General features: G+C 47.1%; 1 protein-coding gene, 1 non-coding gene and 1 pseudogene across 2 annotated transcripts in view; 2 read left to right on the top strand and 1 right to left on the bottom strand.

Annotated features, from left to right (window-relative positions):
• The window catches only part of SH3PXD2B (SH3 and PX domains 2B), a 106,839-nt gene that overhangs the window by 7,068 nt on the left and 79,581 nt on the right, over nt 1-20,190 (bottom strand). The window contains exons 9-12 of the mRNA XM_037500256.2: nt 17,200-17,317; nt 14,181-14,407; nt 11,186-11,235; nt 9,974-10,099 (exon numbers count right to left, since the gene is read on the bottom strand). Of these exons, the coding sequence (XP_037356153.1) occupies nt 9,974-10,099; nt 11,186-11,235; nt 14,181-14,407; nt 17,200-17,317 (521 nt within the window). The remainder of the gene's footprint in view (nt 1-9,973; nt 10,100-11,185; nt 11,236-14,180; nt 14,408-17,199; nt 17,318-20,190) is intronic.
• LOC119235819 (60S ribosomal protein L4-like) lies at nt 6,268-8,537 on the top strand (annotated as a pseudogene).
• TRNAM-CAU (transfer RNA methionine (anticodon CAU)) lies at nt 9,120-9,192 on the top strand. Its single transcript has one exon. It is a non-coding gene; the product is annotated as a tRNA-Met (tRNA).

Below are 20,190 nucleotides of genomic sequence, written 5' to 3'. Positions count from 1 at the left end.
GACTATATTGGAAAAGAGAGCACTTTAAAAGGTAATTAAGCTAAAATGCAGTTGTTAGGGTGGGCCCTAATTCAATATGACTGGTGTCCTTATAAGAAGAGGAGATTAGGATACATAGGACAGACAGAATGAGGGGTGACCACAATGGACATAGCGAGAAGGTGGCTGTCTGAATGCTCAGGCGAAATCAACTCTGCTGACAACCTGATCTCAGACCTCCGGCCTCCAGAACTGTGAGAACATAAATCTCTGTTGTTTTAAGCACCCAGTTTGTGGTATTTGCAGAGCTAATGAATACACTGCAATTCCCCAGCAGGCTCTGTGCATAGGGGATGCGATGCTTACAACTGCCTATAAGGTGGGGCTTATCATGTTCTTTTACAGGTGTAGAGCTGAGCTTCAGCTGAGCTGAGGTAGTCACAGAGGGTCAAGCAGAAAGCCAATGGTGGAGGTAGGAATCAAAGGCAAGGTAGGGGGCTCTAGAGCGCCAGCCTTTACCACCACATCTTACCTCGGAAAGAGGACCAAGTGTGGGGAGGAGCCATGCCTGAGGTGAGGAAGTACTGGGGGCAAAGGCTGCTGCCCAGCTTAGAGAGGAATGGCAGCCACAGACTCATTTCTGGGAGCAGGGGTTAGGCCCTGGGCTGAAATTCTGGGTTATAGTCCTGCCTTCACCACTTGCTGCCTGAATGGCTCTGCCCAAGCTCCATGCTCAGATTCCACACCACAGAATGTAGCGATAGCAAGAATAATAACTCCCACTTGCAGGATCTGTGGAATGCCGTGTAAGCTAATGCATGCCATAGCACTTGGCAAATGCTGAAAGGTAAATGTTACTTATTAAATTATAAGGCGCAGTGGTTGAGCGCTGGGTTGCGAAGCTGTCTGCAGCCTCTGCACAGCTGGTTCGATTCCCCGGCTGCTCCCTGGCCACCGGAGGAGGGTCCCACATGGCGCACAGACCTCTCCTGCCGCCCGCTGCTCCCCTCAGCAGTGTACTTCGGTCCTTCTGCCTGCTCTGCTCCCTGCTCTGGCTCTGGTGAATTCTCTCACCCTCCCACGCTTCTGAATGTACCCAGTGCTTATATAAATAAATAAATAAATCTTTAATAAATAAGTAAATAAGTAGATTATAAGGGTGATCACTGAGAAAGCAGGGTGCGTAAGACAGGCATACACATAACAATCTCACTGGATTCTCTCCAGGAAAGGGTACAGATAAATGCGAGTCCTTCACATTGAGGGTGACCAGCGTCTTATCAATCTGGCAGCTCTAATAACAATTAAAGGTAATTCTGAGCATGAGAGTCATGGTTGGCACATCCAGGTAGCACTAAGACAGTCTGTGAGCAAGTGAATACAGGTCAATAATCAAAGTGAAATGTACCAATGAGGATTTGCTAAGCTTATATTCTATGCAAAGTACTATGGCAGAAATGCTAAACATGTATTCTCTCTCTCTCTCTCTCTCTTTTTTAAGACTTATTTATTTATTTACCTATCTATCTATCTATTTATTTATTTATTTATACAAGCACTGGGTACAGTCAGAAGCGTGGGAGAGTGAGAGAATTCACCAGAGCCAGAGTGGGGAGCAGAGCAGGCAGAAGGACTAAAGCACACTGCTGAGGGGAGCAGCAGGCGGCAGGAGAGGTCTGCACGCCACGTGGGACCCTCCTCCGGTGGCTGGGGAGGAGCCGGGGATCGAACCGGTGCTGCAAAGGCTGCAGGCAGCTTCGCAACCCGGTGCTCAACCGCTGCGCCACCGGGGAGGCCCTTTATTCTCTCTTTTGTTTTAAAAGATTTATTTATTTATGCATACAAGAGTTGGGGTACAGGCCAGAGATGCGGGGGGTGAGAGGATTCACCAGATACAGAGTGGGGAACAGAATAGATGTACTGACTGCAATACAATGCTGAGGGGAGCAGCAGGCAAGTCAGGAGGGGTCTGCTGCACCATGTGGGTAGCTCCCTGGCCAGCCAGGGATTGAACTCACACTGCAGTGTCTGCGGACAGCTTCATAGGTTGTGTGTTAACCCCTTGCGCCAATGGGGAGGCCCTAAACATTGTGTTCTTTTTTTTTCCCCTTAAACTTTCTTTCTTTCTTTTTTTTTTTTTAAAGATTTATTTATTTATACAAGCACTGGGTAAGGTCAGAAGCAGGCGAGGGTGAGAGAATTCACCAGAGCCACAGAGGGGAGCAGAACAGGCAAAAGGACCGAAGTACACTGCTGAGGGGAGCAGCAGGCGGCAGAAGAGGTCTGCGCGCCATGTGGGACCATCGCCGGTGGCTGGGGATCAAACCAGCACTGCAGAGGCTGTGGGCAGCTTGGCAGCCCAGTGCTCAACTGCTGCGCCACCAGGGGAGGCCCTAAACATTGTGTTCTTTTTTTTTTTTTTAAAGAGGCATGTATTTTTATTTATTTATGATTTATTTGTTTGTTTGTTTGTTTTGTTTATACATGCACTGGGTACAGTCAGAAGAGCGGGAGGGTGAGAGAATTCACCAGAGCCAGAGCGGGGAGCAGAGCAGGCAGAAGGACCGAAGCACACTGCTGAGGGGAGCAGCGGGCGGCAGGAGAGGTCTGTGCGCCATGTGGGACCCTCCTCTGGTGGCCGGGGAGGTGCCGGGGATCGAATGGGCGCTGCAGAGGCTGCAGGCAGCTTCGCAACCCAGTGCTCAACCGCTGCGCCACCAGGGAGGCCCAACGTTGTGTTCTTAATCATGATTTTTGGAGTTTCCATTTATTAGAGAGAAGCTAAGAGCTACTATAAATAAAAGCAAATGCAAAATCACAAGAATGAGGGGGAAAGAAAAGAGGGGAAGGTTTAAGACCTGGGTTCAAGTCACTGTCCCACCACTTATTAGCTATGTAACATTGAGCAATTTACCTAACCTTTCTTTGTCTCCTGTAGATCTGTAAAATCTGAAGATATAGACCTCTTAGAATCCGAGTGAAGATTAGTATCAAGTACTTAAGATACCTGGCACAGAAGAAGTGCCTATATCATTATCATCCTCATCACCATCAAAACATGTGATGACATTCCAAGTAGCTGGAATGTTGACGTTCCACTAAGGAATTCTGAAGGCGAAGATGACATGGAACCAGGAAGCAAAATCAAAGGAAAATATATAATTTATCACAAGGAAAGACCAGTTGGTTAAACCAAAAGCTACTTCTCACTTGAATCTCTCAATGCCCTTAAAGAATCTATGTAGAGGGCCTCCCCAGTGGCGCAGTGGCTGAGCGTTGGGTTGCGAAGCTGCCCATAGCTTCTGCAGCGCCGGTTCGATCCCTGGCTGCTCCCCGGCCACTGGAGGAGGGTCCCACATGGCGCGCAGACCTCTCCTGCCGCCCGCTGCTCCCCTCAGCAGTGTACTTCGGTCCTTCTGCCTGCTCTGCTCCCCGCTCTGGCTCTGGTGAGTTCTCTCACCCTCCCGCGCTTCTGACTGTACCCAGTGCATGTATAAATAAATAAATCTTAAAAAAAAAAAAAAAAGAACCTATGTAGACACCATGGAATAAGAAAGCAGAGAAGTCTTAAGGGAAGGTGACAGTGTGCTTCCTGGAAAAGAATGCTGGACAGGTGGATAATTAGCAAAAATAGACAAGAAAAAGGCCAAAAAAAAAAAAAAAAAAAAAAAGGGGGGGGAGGTCGCAGTTCTGGCTGAAATGGGGGTTGAAGTCTCTCTGGAGGAAGAATCCTTAAGACCTCCAGAAAACCCCAGAGATCCATTAACTGCCTATTACATGCTGGCCCGCCCTCAGCTTCAGTGCATTTCCCATGACATCCTGAGCTGCACTTGGCAGATTTTGGGATATTCTGAGCTGGGGAGTGGTGCTGCTTTATCAGCAAATGTTTAATGGTGTGTATTTGTACAAAATGCTAGAAACTCTTTGTCTTAAAGGAGAAGAAGTTTTAAATTTTTTTTTCCCCAACTCTCTTAGGGGATAAAAAAACCAATTGTATCTTGACTTAAATGATTAAGCCCAGTTTCTGGTTTCAAGGTGGAAGATGGAATGAACAACAATTTCCCCTGTATGCAACAAATCTAGGGACTAAACAAAGGAATACAAAGGCCAGTCAGAAGGAGAAGGGGGAAAAGTCAATAAAAATTGTGGGGAATCACACTGGTGGATAGATGTTGTAGCCCAGGATGCCTCAGAGGTTTGGCTGCAAAACTTGGGGACAATGCTGACATTGCCAGACTTCAAGGTGGTAGAGTATGAGGACGGGGAGGCTCAGTGCAGTGATGGCAATTATCAGGAATACTATGGCAGAAGCAGCCAGGCAGGCTAACTCCTCATTAAGCCCCTTACCCCATACTTGTAGGGCAGATGAAAAAAGATGGTGATTGACCACAGTGGGAACAATGAATGTGGGAGCTTTGGTCTGAAAGATCTAACATTGTTCAGTGTTTGGTTCAGAATCCCTGATATGGCACTGAAACCAGTGGAAGCTGATCAGTATCTTGAGTACACTCCTCAACTGGGCCATGTGACTGTCTGCTTTCTTTTCTTAAGATAGTCCAAGAATTGCCCTAACACCATAAACAGAACTGAAATAAATACCATTGCCACTGCAAAGGATTTACAACTGTGGAAAGAAAATAAACGGTAAGATAGGACCTTAAATATTTAATAGCCTTCAGAGATACAGAGGGCATCAACTTTGGAAAAGAACAGGATATTATGAAACAAGAACAGGTAACTATGATATAGAATCCAGAACAATTCTTAGAAATGAAAATTGTAGCTGTTAAAGTTATAGAAGCAACAGATTGAACTGTTAAAGATCAAATTAATAAGCTAAAAGATGGAGCAGAATGTGGCAGTGGGATGAAGGTGAAAAACAGGAAAGGAAACTTAATAGACATGAAAATAGGAGCAGAACTTCCCATGTCTATTTAATAATGGTATGAAAAGAAAAGAACAAAAGGAGAGAAAGAAGTCAATATTTAAAGAAGTAAATGTGGGGAATTTTCTAGGAAGACTTCCTGAGTTTTAGATTGAAAAGGCCTGTAACATGCTAAGCAGGATAAAAATGAGAAAGCAAACAAACAAACAAAAAACCAAAAAAACCCCCAAAACTCACACCTAAATACACTTTAATGAAAATGCCAGCATTTTGGGCCTCCCTGGTGGCACAAGGGAATAAGCACAGCACTGTGAAGCTATCCGCAGCCACTGCAGCATGAGTTCGATCCCCGGCTGGCCAGGGAGCTACCCACATGGTGCATCAGACCTCTCCTGTCTTGCCTGCTGCTCCCCTCATCAGTGTATTTCAGTCGGTCTGCCTGTTCTGTTCCCCACTCTGTCTCTGGTGAATCCTCTCACCCCCTGCACCTCTGGCCTGTACCCTGGTTCTTATATGTATAAATAAATAAATCTAAAAAAAAGAAAATTCCAGCATTTTAAAGATAACAAGGAACTCCTGATTCAGAGAAATGGCCAATAATGAACAAAAGAACAAGAACTGGCAGATAGTAGATGTTTACTAGCAACAATGAATGCACGAAGGGAACAGATGATGGACTCGAAGTGCTGAGGGAAGATGACTTTAAAACCGCAATTCAAGATACAATTACTGAAGAATGAGGGGAAAATACCACTGAACAGTAATATGTGAAGAAAGCATTAGGTACAGAGGTAAGGGGCTGCCTTAGCTAAGGGCTGTGATACAGGGCAAAGAAGCTGACACAGGGCAGGGAGGGAAACCTATGTGAACTTGAGAAGGCAGGGATATGGTGAATGAGTTGGATTTGATGTGGCAAGTTCAGTTCAAAAATGGCACTGAGTACCTTCTATGAAGGCAGGTAGAAGGCTAAGGAGCTGGGTTAAAGGAAGCTCATTGGGTAGGGAGGTGGGGAAAGGTCAGCCTGAGCTGTGGGGCTCAGAGGAAAACAATGGAAATGAGCGTGTTCATATCAGAACAGGACATATATACTTCACAAGAGCAAAATGAGGGAATCACTCAGGGAATTATCCTGTAGTACAAGCAAGATGTCTTTTGAGTTCTCTCTGTAGATTTGAAGTTGGGAAGACCAGAATGACAAAATCAAAAAACCAAAAACCACCCCCCTGTCATAACCTTGGGGTATTTCTGTTTCTCCTTGATTTCTCTGTGTGGATTTAAAGTTATAAATGTTAGTTTGAGCAGCTTCAGCTCAGGTTCTTTAAATACTCCTGTGGACAGCCCTCCTGTAGTGGGTTGAAAAGTGTCTGGAGGCCTGGGCAGAATCAAGGGTGGTGAGGTCCAGGATGCCACCCTGCAGCTCCCTGGGCAGCTGTCCTGGGAATGGAGGCAAAGAGAAAGAGGCAGGAAGTATGACACTGGAGGGAAAACAGAGGATGCTTTGGAGGCTGAGAGTAAGTAGAGACCCCAGGGAAATGTGCTGCACCTCTGTATTGACTCAACAACCATTCACTTACTCATAAGGGAATGGTCCAGTCCCGATTTTAGGATTTTGGGTAGGAATGAAGAAAACACTCCCTGACCTTCTAAGTGTTAAGCAGGAAGTTAGTAGGGAGACAAATTTTTATTTTTTCAACATTTATTGGAAACCTACCATGTGCTAGCTATGGGGATATTGCGTGAAAACAGTTATGGTCGCTGTCCTCCTGAACTTTCTAATTGTCGGGCAGATAAAAAAAGACCAGCTGTCCAACTGCCTGGTTTGGAGCATTTCTGCTTTTCCCTCAATTTCTGTGTGGATTCGGACTTGCGCTTCAAATTGAGACAAGACACATGTTCAAATCCTGGCTCTGCCACCTGTGAACTGTGACTTTGGACAGTACCTTTTTTTTTTTTAATGATTTATTTATTTATTTATACAAGCACTGGGTACAGTCAGAAGAGCAGGAGGGTGAGAGAATTCACCAGAGCCAGAGCAGGGAACAGAACAGGCAGACTGACGGAACACACTGCTGAGGGGGGCAGCAGGCGGCAGGAGAGGTCTGTGCGCCATGTGGGACCCTCACCTGCCGGCCAGGGATCAAACCAATGCTGCAGAGGCTGCTGGCAGCTTCGCAGCCCAGCGCTCAACCGCTGCGCCACCGGGGAGGCCCTGGACAGTACCTTTTTAAGAGCCAAGACTTCTTCACCTGGGAAATAGGAATTGAATAGTCCTACTTCCTAAGAGAAAATGACACTAAACTGTCTGGCACCTTATTGCTATCTCATAACTTAAAAGTTTTCCTAAAAATATGGGAAAAAGTTTTTCCTGTGGTAGCTGCCAGGTCGAGGCCCGCCTGCTGATATCTGTGTACTCCAAAAAGTGAGGTCATCTGGCAAAAATGTCACTTTGCCTGCTGTGTTCAAGGCTCCCATTTTATCAGATTCATCAACACCAACTTTCGCAAAAGTAACAGACAGCCCTGTGCTGTCAGTGAAAGAGCAGGTCATCAAACTAGTGCTGAGTCTTGGGGTACTGGTGGAGCTGTCTCCCCACTAACCTCCTGCTTAACACTTAGAAGGTCAGGGAGTGTTTTCTTCAGGGAGTGTTGAATTCCTAAAGTCTGAGCCAGTGGGACTCGCTGTTCTGGCCAGCGTGCTTTTGGAAATATGTGCTGTGGGGGCCACACGTTTGCACCAACCAAAACCTGGCACTGTTGGCACCACAGAGTAAACATAACACAGAAGTGATATGCCATCCGCTCTGCCCTGGCTGCCTGGGCCTTACCAGCATTGACCATTTGTAAAGGTTAGCACATTGAGGAAGTTCCTGAATTCTCTGGTGGTTAGAGATAAAGCTGAAGGTTACAAGGAGACCAAGGAGGCTGTTTTTGCTGCTTAAGAAACTTAAGGTCTAGAATGTTATCAAAAAGGCCTACACCACTCAGTGGACGAGCGCTGGCAACGGCAAAATGAGAAACTGTTGTTGCACCCAGTGCAGGGACCCTGTAGCACCTCTAGAGAGGAGAATGGGGTCACCAAGACCTTCAGAAACACCCCTGGAATTACTTTGCTTAATGTAAGCAAACCGAACATTCTGAAACTTGCTCCTGGTGGCCATGTGGGATGTTTCTGCATTTGGACTGAAAATATTTCCACAAGTTAGATGATCTGTATGGCACTTGGCAGAAAGCTGCCTCCCTCAACAGTAACTACCACCTGCCCATGCACAAGATGCTCAATACAGATCTTAGCAGAATTTTGCAAACTCTAGAGATCCAAAGAGCCCTCTGAGCACCACATAAGATTCACTACAGAGTACTGAAGCAGAATCTACTGACGAACCTGAGAACCGTGTTGAAGTTTAACTCATGTGCAAAGACCATGTGACAGAACATTATTCTTTGTCACACTAAGAATCACAAACACCAGAGAGATAAAGCAGCAGCAGCACGAGAAGTCAAATCAGAAGAGAAGGGGGTTCCAGGCAAGAAGCTTGTGGGGTAGAAGAAAGGAAAGAAGTCTGTTGGTGTGAAGAAACCAAAAAAGCCTTTGGTGGGACAAAAAGGTTGCAACCACCAGGGCCTACCCTGGTGGCGCAGGCAGTTGAGCGCCACCCTGTGAGGTTGTCCGCAGCCTCTGCAGCGCTGGTTCAATGCCGGCCAGCTGGCAAGGGTCCCACATGGCACAGAAGAACTCTCCTGTCTCGCCCGGTGATCCCCTCAGCAGTGTGTTTCGTCAGTCTGCCTGGTCTGTTCCCCACTCTGTCTCTGGTGAATCCTCTCACCCTCCCGCACATCTGGTCTGTGCCCCGGTTCTTGCATAAATAAATAAATAAACAAACAAACAAACAAATAAATAAATAAATCTTAAAAAAAAAAAAAAGGTTGCAACTACCAAGAAACCAGCAGCTGAAAAGAAGCCCACAGGAAAGAAATCACCAGAGAAAAAGCCTGCTGCATGATATTAAATTTGTTTATAAAATAAAGGGCAAATCATTTTGGATAGTTAAATTTGAATAAAGACCTGATCAAAGAGGCAATGAGACAAAACAAAACATGGGAAACACCTTTAAGCTCTAACTCCACAAAGAAAGAAAAGAGAAATGGAAGCAAGAAAATATTTACATTGGCTTTTATCCAGGGAACAGAATAAACTAAGGTGTGGAAAGAAAAGGAGAAAAACAAGAAGCAAAGTAGGGAACAGTAAAACCAGATCTGCCTCCTTAGCGCAGTAGGCAGCGCGTCAGTCTCATAATCTGAAGGTCCTGAGTTCGAACCTCAGAGGGGGCAGTTTGTGTTTTGCCCTCTTTATCCAATTAAAAAAAAAAGAAAAGGGAAAAAAGGACACAAGCCAGTAATGAAAGACCAGAGTGTATGACTCACTTTGTAAAATTTGGAAAGTAAGCACATCTACAGACAGTAAGTACATCAGCAGTTGCCTTAGGCTGGGGCAGGGTTACTGAGAGGAACTGTGGGGAATGGGGGGGTAGGGACGGCTAATGTGTTCAGTTTCTTTTCTTTTTTTTTTTTTTAAAAGATTTATTTATTTATGCATACAAGAGCTGGTGTACAGGCCAGAGATGGGGAGTGTGAGAGGATCCAGCAGAGACAGAGTGGGGAACAGAACAGGCAGACTGACCAAAATACACTGCTGAGGGGAGCAGCGGGCAAGACAGGTGAGGTCCGCCTCTCCATGTGGGTTTCTCCTTGGCCGGCAGGGGATCAAACTCATGCTGCAGAGGCTGTGGATTGTCCCATAGTGCGGTGCAACCCCTTGCACCACTAGGGAAGCCCCAGTTTCTTTTTTGGGTAAGGAAAATATTTTAAGATTGATTGGATGATAGCTGCACAACTGTAAATAGACTACAAACCACTGGATTTTATACTTTAAATCAGTGACTTGTATCTCAACAAAGATACAAAATCAGTGAAGTGTATCTCAACAAAGCTGCTACTAATACTATACACAAAGAGTTGGGAGGTGAGAGAAAGAAGTGAGAGACAGAGGAGGCAATGCCTCAGATCAAGAATCACAAATAGGCAAAGAAGGGACACCGGGCCCCCCACTCACCTCAACCTTTAGGCCGGCCTGGAAGCTGATGCCATCAGGGATGGTGGTCTGGAACTCAGCAATGGTGTAATATTCCTCCTCCACTTGGGGTGGGATGGGTGGCTTGGGCAGGTTGAGACCTCGAGGCTGGTATGATTAAACATAGTGCTCACTCCCATGTGAGTTTGTTATTGCGGCGCTGAGGTGGGGGCCAGGGATGGGAGCGTGGCCCTAAGGGACTGGGGCACACATTCACCCTCAAGGGTGCCCTCATGGACCCATTGGGATTCTTAGGGGCAAAATGAAGAGGCTCTCTCAAACCATTATCTTCTAGAAGGGTCCCCGGTCCTTTAGTCTTAGTGATGAGAAGAAACACGGGACACCTGCCTGCACCTGGGGCAAGACAGTGTTAACTGAACTTAAAGAGGAATCGAGGGCTGCAGACAGACAGGAGTCACCTAAAGACATTTTGGTCAATGACAAACTGCATCTATGATGGTTCCAATGGGTCAGAACACACAGCGTAGGTGTGCTGTAGGCGAGACCATCCAGGGTTGTGTGATTACACTCTATGACATCTGCACAATGCTGAAACTGCTTAAAGACACCTTTCTCAAAACGTGTCCCTGTCATTAAGCATCACATGACTACTATGTGTGCGATGCTGGGTGAACCATTCCCCTGTGGAGGCTCAGTTTCCTCTCCTGTATGTACAATAGGGATAGCTACAGAATCCACCTGGTGGGGTACCTGTCAGCACTCATTAAGTTCCTGTAATGAACCACCCGGCACACCTTGGTGTGACATTCAGCAAATGCCCAATTACACAGCACGCATTAAAAAAAGGCTTGTTTTTCAAAAAACTCATTAGAAAGGTACCTAAAAGAATTGCAAATGGATCATGAAAGTAAAATATGAGAATGGCACTACAAATGATACTTGTGCCTCATTCCAGTTTTAGTTTCAAGTTACTTTATATGAGAAGACTGACCTAAGGCAAAGCTAAGTGGGCTCACACAGCAGTGCGCACCTCCAAAGGGCACACTGTCGCAAAGCCATGGGCAAACGGCTTCACTTCTGGGCCCTCAGTCTTTCTACCTGTGAATGGGTACAGCCTGCTTCACAAGGCTGCTGAGTGGATCAGAAAGGCAGCATCTTCTGAAAGAGTGAGATGAGTGTGAGGGGCCAATCTTAGGTTAGAGTTGCCTCCCCAGTAGCAAGGGGTCCACTTACTATTGTCATATCGCGGCGAGGCGGGGGTCTCTGTCTCATCTTGGGTGATCCTATAGAGAAACAAGACTATTTCACTCACATGCAGAATATGACAAATAAGATTCCTGAGACCACCAGGAAAGATCTAGTCTTTCCTGCAGCAAGTAGCCATAGCGTTCTACCAGGCATTAGTGTCTGGGACCTTCCCCTGAGAAGAGCAGCTGACAAGGCAGGAGCTGCTCAGACTTGGCTTGGGACTGTCAATATGCTAGTTCCTGGAGCAATGAAAAGCCGACTTCAGAGATAATGCAAAGGTGGGATATAACAAGTTCTGTGACTCCTTGGGCACAAAGTCCTCATCTGTAGAAGGGAGATAAGCATTGCTTCCCAGGGGCAGTGGTGGAGATGAACTAAACAATACTTAAGTGAACTCTTGGCCTGTGGCAGGCACACAATGTTATCATTCCTGACTTTGTGCTCTAGAGCAAACCCAAATTAAACAATATAAAGTTGTTCTTTGAACAACACAGATTTGAACTGTTTGTGTTTGAAAAGTCACACTTATAGGTGGATTTTTCATTAACAGTCAGTTGACCCTTGAACCCAGTGCAGTTGAAAATATTGCAAATGTATCTTCTCATGATTTTTCTTTCTTTTAAAATTCATACAAGAACCTGGGTACAATTCATACAAGAACCAGATACGCGGGACGGTGAGAGGATTCACCAGAGACAGAGTGGGGAATAGAACAGGCAGACTGATGAAATACACTGCTGAGGGGAGCACCGGGAGAGACAGGAGAGCTCTGCTTGCCATGTGGGACCCTCACCAGCTGGCATCGAACTGGCGCTGCAGAGGCTGCGGACAGCTTCACAGTGCTGTGCTCAACCACCTGCGCCACCAGGGGAGGCCCTCTTATGATTTTTCTTAACATTTTCTTTTATTTTAGTGTAACAATATCGTATACAATACATACAACATACAAAATATGCATTAATTGCCTATGCTATTGGTAATGCTTCCAGTCAATAACAGGCTATAGTAAAGTTTTTGGGGCATCAATTGTTATAATGTAGATTTGCAACTGCATGGGGGATTGGTACCTCTAAGTCCCTTGTTCAAGGGCCAACTCTATAAACAAACAGAACCAAACCAACGTGGGCTGATGATCTCAGGGGCTTTAGCTCCGGAACTGGGTCTCCACATCAGGAGGGTGACAGCAATAGCCCAAGTTTCCTGGCTAAAGGTAGATCATTGAGGAAGTTACCCTATGTGTTGCCAGAACTGATTCAGTATGTATCCACCGGGGTAGTTTGACAGTTGGGATGTGGAGAAGGTTGCTCATCTTTTAATTATCCTGTTTCCTCCATGTTCTATTAGAATAAATAGCAAAGAATTTATCCACTTGGCTGCCTACATAAAGATTACATTTCCGGGCCTCCCCGGTGGCGCAGCGGTTGAGCACTGGGTTGCGAAGCTGCCCGCAGCCTCTGTGGCGCCGGTTCGATCCCCGGCTGCTCCCCGGCCACTGGAGGAGGGTCCCACATGGCGCGCAGACCTCTCCTGCCGCCCGCTGCTCCCCTCAGCAGTGTACTTCGGCCCTTCTGCCTGCTCTGCTCCCCGCTCTGGCTCTGGTGAATTCTCTCACCCTCCCGCGCTTCTGACTGTACCCAGTGCATGTATAAACAAAACAAACAAACAAATAAATAAATAAATAAAGCATGCCTCTATTAAAAAAAAAAAAAAAAAAAGATTACATTTCCTAGAACCCCTTGCAGCTAGGTATGGCCATGTGAAAAAGTTCTGGCCAATGGGATATGAGAGATTGAAAAGAGTACTGCTTTTGAGTGGAGTCCTCCATTTCTCTCTGCCTCCTTTCACTGGCTTGAATACTGAAGAACAAAGCTGGACCATGTAGATGAGGACAAGACAGATGCAGAAAAACAAGACTCATGGTTGCAGCGAGCTGCCATACCAGCCCTGAATATACACCTACTTTGTATGAAAGAAATGGATGTTTAAATTATTTGAGTCACTTTGTATGTGTGGTGGGGAGTCTTTGCTTGAGAATCTGAACCTATATCCTAACAAAGACAGAGGGTCTCAAATTTTCATTTGCTTCTATAGTATTAATGCAAATCCTGTGCTTTTGGCCATGATAGATTAGAATCACTAGGGATTGGCCAGAATCCCTGCCATTGGACATCGGAGAATTGAAAGCTCATTGACTCTGTTACTCTAAATAGCTGGGAGAAGCCCAGCCAGGGGCCAGTGACTTTATCTGGGTGGTGATTTGGAAGTTCTTTCCCAACAAATAAATTCCTTCTGCCCTATGAGAGCAGGACAGGGTGACAAGCCTGAGGCTGGAGTCCTGCATATGCAATAGACAACCATGAACCCTATTCTCAGGTGCCTTGGTATCATTAATAATAAAAGTAAATGGGGAAGCTTTGAAAAGCAAGATGGCTAAAGAACTGTCATTGGTGTAAACCTGCCACAGGGGCAACTTTTTCTTCTTCTGGTTCAGAAATGAGGCCATGCAGAGAGTGTACAGGTGTGGGAGTCAGACAGCTTGGGTTCAGGTCCCCATCCCACCATTTATTATCTGGGTGCTCTTGGAAAAGTCACCCCATTTCTATTTCCTCATCTGTAAAACAAAAGCAGTTACTCCCTCCAAGTCTATCACAAGGAGTCAGTGAGAATAATTATAAGATTCTTGGAACACAGTAGGGACTTGGGGAAAAGAAGCTGTCATGATCATTATGAAATAGAGGGAAAAACATGGTCTGTGGGAGGAAAGCAATGTCTCTGGACTCAGGTTTTGCTGGTTAAACGATCTGGAATAAGTTACCAGGGTTTTCTGAGCCTTTGCTTTCTTATCTACAGGATGGTGGGCAGCAGGGCTGTTGTGAGGAAGATGAACAATAGGGAAGGAATTCTGAGTGCACAGCGCTCACACAAAAGCTGGCCCACAGTAGGCCCTCAGCCGCTGGGAGTTTGGGTGGGTGTCACTCACTCTGCTTGATGTCACCATCGGGCAGTGGGCGGCCTTCAAAACGGCTGTCCCGCTGGTTGTTCAGCAGCTCCTTCTCCCTGCCCACCGAGTTCTGCTGGCGGGAAACTCCATCCAGGTCAAGGACGCCTGAGTGGGTGGGTGAGCCAGGGCCCAGCTTGGGGGGTAAGGGCTCCCCACTGCTCTTCTTTAAGTAGGAGGCTGGGGCCCAGCCCTCTTTGCCCTGGTATCTGGGAGGAGGAAAGATGCTGGTCATGTGGGTCCACGAGGCCACCCAGTTCTTACGGTAAATCACACTTTGGATCCCAGATGGCAGGAACACAACTGGCCAGGGCAGGGGCTGGCACACTATTCACTGCCCTGATGAAGCCCAGATACTCAGCTTGGCATTCAAGGCCTTTCCAGATTGGTCTCCATAGGCTCATTTCTCACAACACCCCCGCATCCCACCCACCCCACTAGGCTCTGTCTCCAAATCTTTCCACCCACCAGGCCTTGCTCTAGGAGACCCTCTGTCCAGAAAGCCCCAACCGCCTCTCCATCCTGCTCCCTCTTTCCCGCCTCTGCTGAATACCACTTCCTCTCTTACATCTTTCCTGAGCCTTGCAGAGAACAAGTCCTCCCTCCACGGTGCACCATGTCTCCTGCACACCATACCCCCAGCACCTTTAACACACAATGGCTGTGGCTGTTCTTTTTTTTTTTTCAAAAAGATTTATTTTTATTTATTTATGCATACAAGGAATAGAGTATAGGAATGAAGTATAGGTGGGGGGTGTGAGAGGATTTACCAGAGACAGAGTGGGGAGCAGAACAGGTGGATCCACTGAAATACACTGCTAAGGGGAGCAGAGAGTGAGACAGGAGAGGTCTGCTGTGCCATATGTGGGTTAGGTCCTTGGCAGGGTATCAAACTAAGGCTGCAGCGGTGACGGCAGTGCTGACAGGCATGTGGCCAGCACCCACTGTGTATGGGTCCCCTTCTAAGTGCTGGAGAGCAATGATGGATTTCAACCACTCAGTCCTGGGAGGTGGCAGGTGTGGATTCAGACCATGGCAGCCGGCACCCATCTGTGTTCCTAACCTCTGTGCTTTGTGCCTCTTCCTGGACGCCCAGCTACTGGCACAAAGCCTGGTGTAGACAGGGAAGATTTTATTCATGCTGGTGAACATGTAGATTAAACACGCATTCAGGTATGTACAAAGCAGGTTGGAGGTGGTTCCAGGGCTTAACGAGAGCTAACTGGGTGACACTGAACAGAGTGACCAAGACCCTGACACACAGTTCACTAAAGAGCAAAGGGAATTCTGGGAGTGCAAAGGTCACTTAATTCTCAGCACGAGAGAACCTGGTTGAGTAGCAAGGACCCGAGGTGTGGGCACCTCATACCAGCTGAGCGCCCCCTCCTACAGCTTGCTCCAACTCCATGACCAGTGACAGCCTATTTGGAGCTGGCAATTGGCCACGTTGTGAGTATTTACATCATGACAGGCAGACATCCAACTCAAGGGTGTTTTTCCTTAGCTGATTCGTCTGCCAGCGCCCCACTGATTTGGCCTATAAAACAGGTGCCCCCACCACTGACTGACCTAGTTGACTGAATACAATACATGGAAGGACCACTTCTCTTGTCAAGAGTCACTTTAAGAACTAAAGAGCATATGTTTCAATTAAAAAAAAAAAAAAAAAGGTCTGTTAAACTGGAAATTTCTAAGGGGACAGAAATCTATAGTTTGGTGTCTATTGATTTTAAAATAACTTCTGAGGGAATAACTGTCTAAAATGGAAAATGCCAATCCACAATCCACACCCTCAACATGAGACAGTTCTTCCTTTGGGGGCACAGAGCCATAAGCAAAGAGGCAGCACATGTGGTGGAAGGTGAGTGGGGTTTAGTGGCCTGGTTTGAATGCTGGTTGTCACCTACTAGCTCCGGTCAAACCTTCAGGTGACTGTAACCCTGGCTGAAACCCTGCTGTAATCCCAGGAAGAACCCGGAGCCCAGTGAAGCCACTCCTGAATTCCAGCATCACTAAATTTTGGGATAATTTGTTATTGAAGCAAGATAACACACTCAATGCATATTAGGTATTGACATTACTCATGCTTCAAATCTGTTCTGAAGCCTCTTTATAAGGAAGCTTCCTTGACTCCTGGGATAAGGGCCCCCTCCTGTGCTCCAAAGTCCCTTGTGCATATCCTCTAAGACACAGCTCACTGCCCTACCCTGTAATTGTGGGTGTCTGTCTTCTGTGCCTGTTGGTGTGAACTACTTTGTCTTTCTCACTGCTGACTCCCCAAATCCCAGAACAGGTTCATGCTGAGGGTTTATTGATTGACTGACTGACGAAATGAGTGAATACATGAATGAATGAACAGCCACATGTTTAGCCCCACATGAGTGAGGCTAACCCTGCCTGACATAACACAGACACCAGGCTGCAGGTATCTCAGGTTCCTCTTTTGTTCAAATTTCCTGTGGTCTGTCTTCCTTAGTCACGTGACTAAGGAAGGGGAATCCCAGGACCTTCTAAAAACTAGGTAAGTACCAGGATAACTGGGAAGAGCCAGCTACCTTACCTGAAGTCTGATTTCATCTAAGAGAGGGAAGAGCTTGACAAAGTGTATGAAAGGCAGGTCTCCTCCTGCTTTTACTACTGGACTCTGAGGGATGAAGGCAAATTTCAGTCCACCTGGTACTCATGCATGGTTGGTCACAGAGTGGGGAAGGAGAGGGAAGCACTCCCACAGGGCTGCTCAACCTCTAGATGCTTGACACAAGAAGCATCTGGAGGTTAAGAGAAACTCAGCTCAAAAAGTCACTGCTATCTGTGGTTCTGTGCATGTGAAGAGGTTTTACTTGTGATGGATAATTAGAAAAGGATCTGGGTAGGGAGGGGAAGCTGGACAGCACAGAGGAGAAGTCCTTCTATGGCTTAGGTAGAAACCTCACTCCATCTGCAACCACTTTGAGTAGCTAGAGCCCACATGACCTGCAACCTACCCAGTGGCAGCCAGTACCTGATTTTCCACCAGCCTTCCAGGTTTTTCTGGATGACCTCCACCATGGCCCCTCTCTCCAGGTTGATTTCATCCTGGTCACGAGCCGTATAAGGGTAGATTACTGTGTACTTCTCCTCTGTGGGGATAAAAGGATGCTGGGATAAGTAGAGTACACTGACGGCCCCAGGAGGCTGACGGGCAAGGCTATAATCTTTGAGTTGCCCTTGCCCAATGGAGGGAAGGATTTCTCCAGAGATTTCTGGATACTCCCAGGCCCTCACAAAGTCCTGATGGCCCTGTGCAAGCAGCAACAAGGCACACGACAAAAGGCAGGACCGGCCCCTTGCTAGTCCCTCAGCGATACACATTTGTCCTCAGTCTCCTCAAATCTGTGTTTCAAGGTCTCCTTTCTTGACCTTGCCTTATGCAATACAGTGACCCATGGCTTCCTTATTCCCCTCATCTGGGTTTGTTTCCCTAAATCAAGAATTACATTCCAACATATATACACTTTAGTTATTTATGGGATTTCATGTCTGTTTGTGTCTGTCTCATTCTTTCCTCTATCGCCAGCACTGGGCATGGTGGTGGAAATATTTAGTAACTGTAAATTCAGTTTTTAGTAAATGAACAAGTTCTGAAAGCCTGGTGGAAGCCGCCTTGCTCATACCAGAGGGATAAAGCCCTCTGAGGCTCCTCTGTGGTTCTTGTTGGAGAAGGGGGATCAGGGATGAGGTAGTGATTTCATTATCTAGTTGGTAATGGATCTTCATTTTTTATTACTTATGTTGAAGTCCTTGGATCCAACCAGGCCTGATGCCTCACTCTTCATTAATGGGAGTTAAATTCACCAAATTTCATTATGTGATCTCTTACGCCCTCTCTGTGCTTCTTTGCTCCCTAACCCCAAAGCCATGGGACCATCCTTATAGCCACCCCTGCTGGGAGAGTTGCTCACTGTCGCACTCAGACAGGGCTGTCCAGAGAGCAAGAGAATAGCTCCCCCTGCAACAGTGTCAGCTCTGGTCACTGAGACAGGGGAAAGCGGATGAGAATCCCAGGACAGGGCTTTCCTGTTTGGGTTACAGTCCAGCCCCAGGGAGTGACCGAGCCAGCTGTGGGCTGGTGTGATGGTTCGTGTGGTGGGGCTGACTCTCTCTGTGGGAAAACACCATGGCCTTCTGTGGCCTGCCCAGCTGGAGCAGAGGAGGCAGAAAACACACAGGGCATTTATTTATTGATTGATTTAGCCCACTGACCTGCTGAGAGGACTGAGCCGACTCAGGTTGCACAAATACTGTGCACAGAAGAGTCGGTGGATCCCTAGCTCAGAGTGGGGTGTAGGTGTTGTGAGGGGTACAGGGTATTTGAACCTGGGGGATGCACAGAAGTTCTGTTTGGTCAGGTGAGGAGTGGGCTGGGGTCCAATACTTATGGAACCTGGATTCCTGGAGCCCACACCCTTTTGTTGATCACACAGGAAGATTTTCCGAGTACCTGGAGGCCCCCTCTGGGCTCTGTACGATGCCAGGTGTGCCCTAAGGAAGCTAAAGGTATGAGACCTTGCAGACTGTATGGCGGGAAACAGCTGACACTGCCTGATAAGGAGCTGTCTGCCCTTTGTCTGGTGGTACAACCAACCTCTGTTCATATGGTTTGGATAAAGTTGCTCTCACCACCACCTGGAGGGAGGAGGTGGGCTCGTGACCATGGCCTAGCCAAAGTGCCACTGTGGTTGGTTCAGGGATTGCATATATCCAAGCGGACCAGTTGGAGCTAATGCTGGGACTGCTACTGAAGGAGAAGCACATTCCTTCATGGATGCCCAAACTATTGTCACCACCAGGCAAGGTGCCAGCAAGGTAGGAAGCAGAGCAGCGAGGTGGCCACAGTGAGTCCCTGGTCCTAATGCTTTCCAGCCCCTGGATCCAGCCATGCTTGAAGCCGATGCACTTTCCAGGCACTTTAACATGGTTTTTCTTTCCCTTGCAACTCAAATATGCCTGATGAAAGGAACAGTCACTAGCTCAACATGACACAGGACTCCAGGCATCACTTTTTAACTGGGAAACTCTAGAGCCCCAGGCGAGAGACATCCCAGACTCCCTTCTCCCAAAACTACAAGCCAGCACACACGGGGACAGACATGACCACTGTTTCTCACATGCAACAGGCACAAGCAGTCCCACAGCAGGCAGGGCATGCAGATGCGGACACCAGTCCCCAAACACAGAACCAGGGAGAAAACTCTGAGATGGGCACCTTGACGCCAGCTGATGGCATACAAGTCGCCCAGAGTCCGGCGGCGGCTTGCGGGCCGGGGCAAAGACCAGTACCTCCATGAGACTGGACAGGCGGCATGTGGAGGCGAACAGCAGAAGACAGAGGTGAGAAGAACGTGCTTTCTGTATCTCCAGGCAAAGGGGCAGCAAGTATGTATTCTCATTTAGAAGTCATTATTTCTGTGTCTATGTCAAACCCCAGGTACCTTAGAAGGACCAACTTCCTGAGTATTAACCTTGAACTTGAGAGAAGAGGACTGTAGTAGACAAAATTCTATGCCTAGCACAATTATAAAGAGGCCCTTGTGGCTAAGGGGGAAGAAAAATGTACAAAGCCTCAGGAAAATGTGGCCCCATACACTGTGTGACCGGGGCAAGTGTCTACCTTTCTGAATTCAAAATGGGAAGAATAATCCGTCTCTCACAGAATGCCCATGTGGCCACCGTTATAGTCCAAGGGAGCCACAGTTTCCACAAAGCACATCACTATCCCTTACACTGGGTTGATTCTTAAGCAGCCAGCCGCTAGTGCAGGAGCTGGGGGTGGGGGTGCGGGGAGGGGATTCCCAAACATTTTATGCTGAGGGGAGCTGGCTCTAAAAAAACTAGATGCAAAGCCACATATACTTTTTTTTTTGCTAAGCTTTGAGCACAGAAATATCCCCCTTCTTTTCACCCACTTTTCTGATAGTCACTTTATGCTTTCTCAAAACAGTGAACTGAAAGC

The sequence above is a fragment of the Talpa occidentalis genome, unplaced genomic scaffold (genome assembly GCF_014898055.3).
Source record: "Talpa occidentalis isolate TD23 unplaced genomic scaffold, MPIMG_talOcc4v2.1 talOcc4.9, whole genome shotgun sequence".
NCBI classification, from domain to species: Eukaryota; Metazoa; Chordata; class Mammalia; order Eulipotyphla; family Talpidae; genus Talpa; species Talpa occidentalis.
This window is presented reverse-complemented; position numbering and strand designations above follow the sequence as displayed.